Genomic DNA, 10,773 nt, shown 5'->3' on the forward strand with positions numbered 1-10,773 from the left:
AATTTTGTGCTTATTGATTCTTAATCAATAATTAACCACATACTTATTGATTCTCAATTAATAATTAAATTTGTGGCCAAAAATTTCTTCCAACTATTTCATGAAGTGGCCGAACACTTGCTTCAATTGAGGAGAGGATTTGTGGTGGTTTTGTGTGCAATTTTTTCAAACTTGAATAATGAGCCCTTGTATATATAGAGTGAGACTCCCACAAGGACTCTACATATATCATCATATTAAAACTTCCATATAATTAATATATACTGTATTTATTAACTTTTAATAATACATGATATAATAATTCCATATACACATATTTTATATAAACTTATAAAATATATACATATATATGTACATTAAATTAAATAACCATTATTTAATTTATAAATTAACTCCTTTGTTAATTTAATTCTAGACTACTCTAGGACTTTTATAAAATTTGTACATGTCAGTAGTCACCACAACTAGCACCAACATTTAATTACTAAATTCCAAATTCACTAAATAAATGATTTTGAAGTCATTATAACCCCGATCGACGATTCGAGAACGCCGATGTACCAAGAATACAAGTCTTGTTCATATAATGAAAATCGAAAATTTCAAAGATCAAAATTTTCACTTACCATATTGGGCAGCTGTCAGTTTTAGTGAACTCCTTTACAAAACAGGCATTTTCACTCTCCTTCCTTATTTAGCAATCATGATAACTTCCATTTCTTTCATCCTATGAAATCAACTCATAAACTTCTTTATAAGCTTCTCGTTTGATCTCCATCAAATTATAGTCGTCAAATTCCAACTCCTTGAAACTTGACTATCTCAATGCTTGTGTGACCCTCAATGGTTCAGGGATACAGCTAGCCGTGGGTTCACATCTTCTTTTGATTCAAAATAACATTTACCTCATTATTTACATCAACTCCTTGATCAAGAATGTCATAACTCATTTCTGATTGCACCCATCGGATCATGATAAGAGCGTCCAATAGGATCGCCCTATGAATCCTTAGGTATCACTGATAGTGCCTGCAAGAACCTTTAATCATGGTTAGCGTACAGTACGATCCCTTCAACGCATATATCCTGGTTGAATCTGCAACAATTGGTATATCGAGAGTTGCGTATGAATTCGACGATGATGCGATTTATTTTTGAGTACTAATAGTGTCATGGTATGTGCAACTAAGAAAACACATTTCCCTAAAGCACATTTCTTGTTCTGGCCAGAGACTCCATGCACCATTAACTCATCAGATCACATATAATATCTTCACCCGTAGGCGAACGGTGAATCCCCGACTACAATGCATTTGACCATACGTATTTCGAAACTAAACCCAATCTCGCCACCTAATAACTTTCAATGGAGTCGGTAAACGGATCAAAGTGCATGCTAGTACGTATAGCCCCTACATTGTCCCGGGTCAAAGGACTAATGGTGTAAAACCATAACTACAGACTATTCAACTCAATATGTGAGAACCACTTGGACAGTCCGAGGGAGGGTTGTTCAGTGCATCATCATATTATCACCAATCCGTGTGAATGGACAACTCCGTGTCCTTGTCAATGAAACATGACGTTTACATCACAGATGTTAGTCTCAAGCTCGAGCGACTTTTATCATCGTTTTAGGCAGCTGAATCGACTAGAAACCTGTTTAGAATATACGGTATACTTCCTAATGAGTTTCATGATCTTACGTTTCGACGCAGACCTCATGGTACCTATTGTACATTCAAAGACTTTATCTATGCAGCTTGCATGGGTATACAGATAAAGTATAATGTCATAATAGAATAAAATCGTAAAATATTATTAAAATAAATATTGTTTTACATTGGAATCAATAAAGTCCGAGCCAAAAGTTGACTTACCGGACACCTACTCTAAAATAAAACACATGGTAATACATTAACAAACTGTTGGCGCCATAAATCTACACTAGGTTACGCAAAGAGAATTTGCAGCAGTCTTGTCTTTCATATCGTAAATGCGAATACAAAGATGTTAGAGAAATGTGTGTTAGCAAATCTACAAATTTACAATATCAGGACAAACAATCCATTTATACGGACTATCTCTAACCAAACTCCATACTAAAATGTGAGATCAGACAAATAATATCCTTTCACGAAGTATATGTTATCTGCAGTTCCACTTTCATAGAATCGTACACGAACATCTCAACCTACTTGATCTTGATTTCTAGGGCATGCCTAAAAGCCAAAGAATGAATTCTAGGTCTTTCTAGTATTGTTGCAGGAACATGAGAGCTCTTGCATGATGATAAATACTGAACAGATCTTCTTCAACATTTTGTAAACTTCAACAATGAATTCACCTTCTTGGTAAACATTAGTAGGTTCAAATAAAGCTCTGCATGGAAAAAGAAATTCAAACATAGTTAAGATCTAGAGACCCGAACCAGAGAAAGGTAAATTAGGACTATAAATACAGGGTATAGTCATGATTCATAAAATTTTGAACTTCTCTATGTAGTAATGCGTGAGACCCAAAATACACTCTAAATGTTACCAAAGGTACATAGATGGAGATTTACATTCTGCACTATTTGGGTTCATGTCCCATATCATATAAACAGATCGAGTGAGCAAATCACTAAAATTACTTAAATGGGCTTATCTAAGTTAAATCAGACAAAGGATCTGCAAAACCAGAAAAACTCTTAATGGTTAATAGGGAAATGGCAGAATTTCAGGGAAACTGAGTTTCCTGTAGGCTCCACAATTTAGTGAAGATTGACAAGTAGAGCAAACTGAACCACCTCAGATATAAATCAACGTAAGAGGCCTTAAGAGCTCTAACTTGCCGCTAAACTGATGCCCAGTATCATCAATGAATTATATAAAACACAATGAAAGTGATTCTGTACCTCAGGTATTTACAATATGGTAAGCAAATATAGCACAAATTCTCAACTGCAACATCTGATGACAAAACTAAAAGATCATACACCACTTTTCAGCCCCCCGCTTTCACAGCTCCTGTTTCATCTATCTTTGAGCTCTTGTGCTGTAAAATTTCAACGCAGAGACATAAGGCGAACTATGGTAGAAATGACTTCAGTATGCTACATGGGAAGAAAAAAGCCCAACAGAAAGGAGACCAGACCATTTGTCCTTTTGTTACCTTACTCTTCTTGTGTTTATGAATGTCATTCTCTTGGTCCAATTCTTGCTTCCTCTTCTGAAATGAGAACATGCATTCAGTCAGATAACCAATTAAAAGTTCATCCACAAAGAAACAAAGGAAAAGCCTATAGAAAGGCATGTATCAGTAAACTGCAAAGAATTCAACAAAGGTTTCAGGCACATAATAATAAATAAATATCACTCCAAATAAAATGCATGTTGCAGCCAAGTTTTTAAAGAACATTTTTTTAAGCAACCCAAAGCAGCTAGTATAGAACACAGTTTTCTAACATTCTCACGGTTTCTTTTTGAGTGATCATTGCCAGAATCATGATGGGCAGTTTTATCTTTTTTCCTCTCCTTCTCCTTCTCTTTATCTTTACTTCGATCTTTTGGCCGATGTTTGTGCTTCTTGTCCCTGTGCTTTTTATGCTTTTTCTCATTGTCTTTAGACTCATTTTTAGATTTACCAGGAATAGCAGGAGTACCCTTATCAGGCTACAGAACATTACAAACAGACAAATTAATTTTCCCAATACAAACTGCTTACTAACAGAAGGTAAAATAAAAAGGTTATAGTCAATGAGTCAATATTTAGATTCAAGTCAGAAAAGCTAAAGGACCATGATCAAGCAGTCCAATAAAATTTTATAGAAGCTGTGGTACGAAGTACTCACAGAAGAAAGATCAATACGAGTTGTATCCCTTAATAGAAAGGCTTCCATAAGACTATCTAAGTCAAAAGGTTGTATCCGTGTCTTAGTATCTCTAGATGAAGATGTATCTTGAATGAGCTGGCCCAATTGCATCCTCTCCCCTTTTCTGATTTCTGTATTACCAACCACGTTATGGAGGTAGTGACTATCTGAAATTGACACCGGAAGCGGCTTCTTGCAGAAGAAATCATAGTGTGGCAACAACTTGTAATGACTTACAAGATCCACCGCACCTGTAAGTTCTCTAGGGCCTAATTCAATGAATAGGTACATGAGTTCATTGGAAATATCAAAACATGATCAATCAAAACAATTTTCAAATCTAAATATTTCGCTGAAGAATCAGGACTGCTGTAGATAGTCAATTTGTTTAAAAGGAAATTAAAACCTTTAGAAAGATTCCATGAGATAGGCATATTAGGCTCGATGACTTTCAAGGAATTAGATCATGGAAAGCACTTGAAACTCTAGAAATAAATAAAAAGATTGGCACATTTTCTGATTGAACATCGGTATCACAGTTACTTCTTTTATCATCTTAAAAATATATCCACACTGGGAAAGTAAATGAAATATCATTTCCATCTGCATTTTTTGGGTCTTACAAAGTTTAAACCAACCCAACCATGACTTTAACATACCACCTCACATTCTCACATGCAAACTTCCTACAAAAGAACATATTAATAATGCGTTTGGCTGGAGAAGCCAAAGAACCAAAAACATTTTTTTTAAAAATGTTTTTCTAAAAAATAATATTGTTTGGTTACCAAAACTGTTATAAAAAAACTCTTAAATAAGTGCTTTTTTAGAAGCCAAAATTTCTAGCTTTTGGACTTTTGTTTCTACTTCTATTTAAAAATAAAAAAAAAAGCACTTTTTAGCATTTATCCAAATGCCAAAACCGCTTATACTTTTTTTAAGAAAACACTTTTAAAAGCTTAAGTTACAATTTCTATATTCAAACTCGCCCTAATTTACACAAGCTCGGTATAAATGAATGCAAAAAAGTACGTTGCCAGGCTCTAGATTCCTTTCCTCTACAACCTTATAGGATCTATTAAAATGCAAGAGTTGTGATGAACCGATATCATAGGAATGACAATAAGATTGTCTTCAACAAATTAACATTAACTTTGGGGCTCATATTTATCAAATTCAACAACAAGCATCAATCCAACAAAGACTTCTTTTGATTTCAATTGAGATATGAACACAAATTCAACAATCATTTATTTGAAATGAATTCACTTAAACATGAAATCAAGAAGAAATACAGGAGAAAGTTACAAACCAACTCATGTGATAACAGCATGTATATTCTTAAGTCTTACCTCTTCCAAACTTGTTGAAATCAGGATCCATATATCAGCGTCTCATACGGTAGAAGCGCATTACTTCCAGAGATTGTACCGACAATAATAATAAAAAACTGTTAAACCTAAGAACCTACTGCATTTTAAATTTTTTTGCAATTGTACAAAATAATGTCATGAAAGCAAAGAAAACCAAAGAAAGAAACATTAAAACATACCAATATGGTTAAGTTTTCATTCCACATCAAGTTCCCATACTAACACTGGATTGACAAAGACAATGTTCAGAGACGTGTCCAGTTGTACGAACTATGATAAGAGAAAAAAATGGACGCTCTGTCCAAAAAGTGAAAAATTAGAAGATTAATTAAAGTTGAATTAATGGATCCCAAAGAATAAAAATTCTATACACTGGTACAAAATAAGATGGTGGTCAACAGATAAAGATGTGGCAAAAGTATTAACCTGGCCGTATGGTACAATCACTAGCCTAGAAAATTTGGTTAGAATTAGTGGGAGTGGAATAAAGTCAAATGGTTATAAAGCCAAAAATAAAAGGCTATAACAAACAGTGCGAACATAAAAATGGTGGTCAAAGGATTAAGAAGTTGAGAAAAAATGTTAAGTACAAGCGCTTTTGTTTCCATATCTTTTCTTTTTCATTTAGTTTGAAGAGGCGAGAGGTCCTGTTAATTATTTAGACAAAGACGGTAATACATGAGCGTGTGTATGCAATTGAAGTGAATAACTATTTACATACCTCAACTCTTAAGGGGTAATTGCAAATTTCAATCTTACTCATGCACCACAATTAAAGAACCACCAACAACCTTGTGATAAAAGAGATGAAAAGAGTCTGTTGATAAAAGCACGGTATATCATGCATGTACTCAAGCAGTCAAGCATGCATGAAATGCTAGTGCACAGTCACCACAAACAATTATAATTCGGAACTCATCATTATACCATAATGAGAATGATTAAAAGATTTGGTCAAGACAAATAAGGGTTTTCACTTTGCCATTTTAGTGGGGGCTGTACACAGTAGGGGTTTTAAAATCAGACACGACCCACCAACCCGACACGATTCAACCCGAAAAAAATCATGTTTAGACTTGGGGTTTTCGGGTTCGAGTCAGATCGGGTTGGACCCGATAGCTGACCTGAAAAAATGATCAGGTTGGATTAGGCTCGGGTAAACCCGAAAATTTTAATTTTTTTAAAAAAAAATATAATTAATAAATATTGCATACAGTTTTATATATTGTATGTCTGAAAAAATATTTATTGTATATTTATATCATAAATTTTCATAATTTATATTTATTTTGAACATTTTTTATTTTCTAAATAATTGTTTATTTGATTTAGTAAATATATTTTATTTTTCTACAATTAGACTTTCAAATTTAAATCATATATATGAGGGAGATTTTGTTATTATATGTTTAAATATTATTTTTTTTTGAATTTTATTTAATTTTCTTTAAAAAAATTTTAAAAAAAATCGAAATCGGGTTGATTCTTCGGGTTGAGTGTTTTCGGGTTGGCTCGGGTTCGAGTTGTGTTCGGATTGGGCAATTTTTGAATAGTACTATTGCTCAACCCGACCCAACCCACCCGAATTGACATCCTTAGTACACAGTTCCACTTTCTCCTTCCCCTTCAATCAGATTTAGAAGTAAAGAGGGAATGGTGGCAGAGAAAAAGAACCTGAAGTTTAAAGTTCAATAAGGTGTCCTAATCCTTCGCTTCAAAAACATATTTCCTCATCTAAAGTTACATGTCACGTAGGACAACCTTTTCCCATGCTCTTAGCCCGAAATTAATTTAGTTCTTTACCTTTCCAGTACTTTTCTCATCAGACAAATATATACTTTCATTCAAATGTTTCATTTTTTTAATCTTATATGTTATTTGATAGGATATATTTATTCAAGATATTATGCTCTGTAAACTGTAGCTTATTAAATAATTGCTTTTCACTAGTATTGATTCTTCGTAAAAAGTTTGATGCTCATCGTAAAAAGTTAGATGCTCATCTAGGTCAACAGGACAATATTTTTAGTCAAATAGCACTTATTTGTTGAAAGATATTGTTGCGGAGCTTTCATTTTAATCACTGGAACCCACAATTTGTGCTTGAATCTGTGGCTTTCCATTTGACCTATCCCCAAACTAATTCCAAAAATAAACAATTAGCAAATTAAATAATTTCCACAAAATAAATAAAATATCATAACGGATTCCACCTTACTCAAATCATTCCCCACACTCAAAATTTCAGTGTCACGTTAAAACCTACATCAATAATCTCATTCACATTATCACCCTAGATGAAATTTTGCTAGTAGGGTTAATGCACAAGAACTAACAAATTAAAGTAAATGCTATTTGTGGGGAAAATCCAAAACAGGATAAAAAAAAAAAGAAAAAGAAAAAGAAAACTTCACTTCAATAACACATCATTACCCAATAGTACAAGTTTAAAACAACACAATTGGAGACCTAAAACTTTTAAAACTATAGTTAGTCAAAACGAGATTATTATTTACAGAAATTCAACATAACCGAAACCTCGCATAGCTCTTGGCCTAGTCTCTTTTACTCCAATTTTTTAATAAACAATTAAGGGCAGTTTTTATTAAAAACAATAACAAAAAGCAAACTCCAGGATCCAAAACCCTAATTTGGGAAAAACCAAAGAAACAAGAAATGCAACAGTGCAGGCAGATTACACTCCGAATCCCGAAACAACAAATCCAACCCAACCAATCTTCAACGAAATCAAGAAACGAGTAATCCCTGCATACCTCGGTGAAACAGAGGAAAGAATTGGAGTATTTGGAAGAAGATTACGGTGATCACCACCCCTCCAAAGGTAGTTCAGCTGAAGTTTCAGATAAACGTGGGATTTGGCGAGTGATTGGTGGGGGAATGGGGACGGAATCTAGCAGGGGGAATGGGAATTGGAGAAGGGGACAGTCGTAGCTGGGGTTCTTATACAAAAGAGCACGTGGTGTCAACTTAACTGCTGGAGCTGCTCAAGTCAATTTATTTCTTTTCCAAAAATCTGGATTAATCATTTGAGAATAAATATTATATTTGTAGTGAAAAAGTAAAAATTTACGATAAAAAGTAAAAATCTCAAACTCTCAAAATTATCACACTACACACTTTATAATATTTTTCTTTCAACTCAATTGTGATTTTTTCACAAATGACAGATCTATTTATAGAAAATTTTTACAAATAATCCAAAAATAAATTACATCATTACCTTCATCATCACACACAAATTTCAATATTCAACACCTAATTTTACCTAATTTTCAACATTCAAATATTCAACATTCAATATTCAAATATTCAATATTAAAATATTAATTTTCAACACTCCTTCTTGTGATGATGATCATAATGATTGTCTTTATTACGTGTTTTTCTACTGTCTCGTTAAAAACCTTACTAGAAAAAACCCATTGGGATAAAAACAATAGTAAGGGAAAAAGAGTGCAGTCACGTAAACTCCCCCTCATGTTGACACGAACAATTCTTCACAGATTTCGTAGATTGCGCATCCCAATATTATATATGTGCTTTCTGAATATTGTCGTAGGAAGTGCCTTTGTGAAGAGATCTGATGAGTTTTCACTTGGTTGAATGTGACGAACATCAATATATTTATTCTTCTCAAACTCCTTGGTGAATGCGAAGAACTTAGGAGGAATATGTTTAGTTCTGTCGCTTTTTATATATCCTTCTTTCATTTGAGCAACACATGCATCATTATCTTCATATAGTATCACAGCCTTCTCGTCGAATGATAATCCGCATGAGATTTGGATATGTTGGGTCATTGATTTTAACCACACACATTCACGGCTTGCTTCATGTAGTGCGATAATCTCGGCATGATTTGATGAAGTTGTTACGAGCGTTTGTTTCAGTGAACGCCAAGAAATTGCAGTGCCTCCACGAGTAAATACATATCCAGTTTGGGAACGTGCTTTGTGTGGATCAGATAAGTATCCAGCATCGGCATAACCACTTATACTTGGATTAGCATCTTTTGAATACAAAAGTCTCAAATCTGTCGTTCCTTGTAGATAACGGAATATATGTTTAATTCCGTTCCAGTGTCTCTTTGTTGGATATGTGCTAAATCTTGCCAATAAATTTACGGCAAAAGATATATCAGGCCTTGTACAATTTGTAAGATACATAAGGGCACCAATAGCACTTAAATATGGTACTTCTGGACCAAGAATATCTCCATCATCTTCACATAGACGGAATGGATCCTTTTCTATTTTTAATGATCTAACAACCATTAGAGTACTTAGAGGATTTGATTTATCCATATTAAAACGTTTAAGGATCTTTTCTGTATAATTTGTCTGGTGAACAAATATTCCACATTCTTTTTGTTCTATTTGTAAACCCAGACAATACTTGGTTTTTTCCAAGACACAACTTCATGAATTTCATTATTCGTTCCAATGATGTTTAAATCATCAACATATACAACAATAATTACGCATCCGGATGTTGTTTTCTTAATGAAAATACAAGGGCATATTGAATTATTTACATATCTCTTTTTAATCAAGTGATCACTTAGCCGATTATACCACATTCGGCCGGATTGCTTTAACCCATATAATGATCTTTGTAAGTTCACAGAATAACATTCTTTGGGTTTTGAACTTTGTGTTTCAGACATCTTAAATCCTTCAAAGATTTTCATATATATATTACTATCAAGTGATCCATATAAGTAAGCTGTAACAACATCCATAAGACGCATTTTTAAATTTTCAGATACTGCCAAGCTAATCCAATACCGAAACGTAATTGCATCCATCACGGGAGAATACGTTTCTTCATAATCAATTCCAGGCCTTTGAGAAAAACCTTGTGCAACAAGTCGAGCTTTATATCTTACGATTTCATTTTTCTCATTTCGCTTTCTAATAAAAACACATTTGTATCCAACAGGTTTTACACCTTCAGGTGTAAGGACTATAAGTTCAAAAATATTACGTTTATTTAGCGAATCTAATTCAACCTGGATGGCATCTTTCCATTTTATCCAATCCTGCCGATTTTTACATTCATCAAAAGATTTTGGTTCATGATCTTCATTATCATTTATGATGTCGATTGCCACATTATAAGAAAATATATCATCAATTTCTTCTATATCTTTTCGGTTCCATATTTTTCCAGTATTAATACAATTGATAGAGATTTCATGATTCTCGTCAGTTTGTGATTCTGACAGAATATTATCATAATCATGTGTTTCTTCAGGAACAACATTCTCTATTTTGTGATCATCATGTGTTTCTTCACGAACATCATTCTCTATTTTTTGATCATTGTGTTTCTCTATGAATTTTCTTTTTCGAGGATTTTTATCCTTGGAACCGACTGGCCTTCCACGCTTCAGGCGTTTTACGACATCATGACTTTGTTCAATTTGTTTATATGGAATTTCAATTCAAGCAGGAGCATTTACAACATGTATATATGATTTAGTTACCCTTTTTGTATCTGTAAATGCATCTGGTATTTGAT

General features: G+C 33.5%; 1 protein-coding gene across 16 annotated transcripts; it reads right to left on the reverse strand.

Moving 5' to 3' along the window:
• Nucleotides 1-2,112: 2,112 nt before the first annotated feature.
• On the reverse strand, nucleotides 2,113-8,223 carry LOC140981054 (mediator of RNA polymerase II transcription subunit 19a-like). Of its 16 annotated transcripts, none has more exons than XM_073447284.1 (9): nucleotides 8,004-8,212; nucleotides 5,951-6,020; nucleotides 5,409-5,526; nucleotides 5,209-5,271; nucleotides 3,836-4,125; nucleotides 3,450-3,656; nucleotides 3,139-3,213; nucleotides 2,900-3,039; nucleotides 2,113-2,382 (listed from the first exon to the last, which is right to left on the reverse strand). In XM_073447284.1, the coding sequence occupies exons 4-8, from the start codon at nucleotides 5,237-5,239 to the stop codon at nucleotides 2,989-2,991; spliced, it is 654 nt and encodes a 217-aa protein (XP_073303385.1). In that variant the 5' UTR covers nucleotides 5,240-5,271; nucleotides 5,409-5,526; nucleotides 5,951-6,020; nucleotides 8,004-8,212; the 3' UTR covers nucleotides 2,113-2,382; nucleotides 2,900-2,988. The 16 variants fall into 16 exon arrangements, with proteins under 16 accessions (XP_073303385.1, XP_073303381.1, XP_073303386.1 ...); XM_073447280.1 differs by having other exon boundaries at nucleotides 5,209-5,323; XM_073447285.1 differs by lacking the exon at nucleotides 5,951-6,020 and having other exon boundaries at nucleotides 8,004-8,223.
• Between the last annotated feature and the right edge of the window lie 2,550 nt (nucleotides 8,224-10,773).

The sequence above is a fragment of the Primulina huaijiensis genome, chromosome 7, assembly GCF_012295235.1.
Source record: "Primulina huaijiensis isolate GDHJ02 chromosome 7, ASM1229523v2, whole genome shotgun sequence".
NCBI classification, from domain to species: Eukaryota; Viridiplantae; Streptophyta; class Magnoliopsida; order Lamiales; family Gesneriaceae; genus Primulina; species Primulina huaijiensis.

What these genes read in the sequence shown, in the direction of transcription:
- LOC140981054 (XM_073447285.1), bottom strand. Translation starts at nt 5,239, where the DNA reads ATGGATCCTGATTTCAACAAGTTTGGAAGAG. An exon ending in TTTCAACAAGTTTGGAAGAG is followed by an intron (nt 4,126 to 5,208) that starts GTAAGACTTAAG and finishes TCATTGAATTAG; the next exon opens with GCCCTAGAGAACTTACAGGT. An exon ending in CTCGTATTGATCTTTCTTCT is followed by an intron (nt 3,657 to 3,835) that starts GTGAGTACTTCG and finishes AATGTTCTGTAG; the next exon opens with CCTGATAAGGGTACTCCTGC.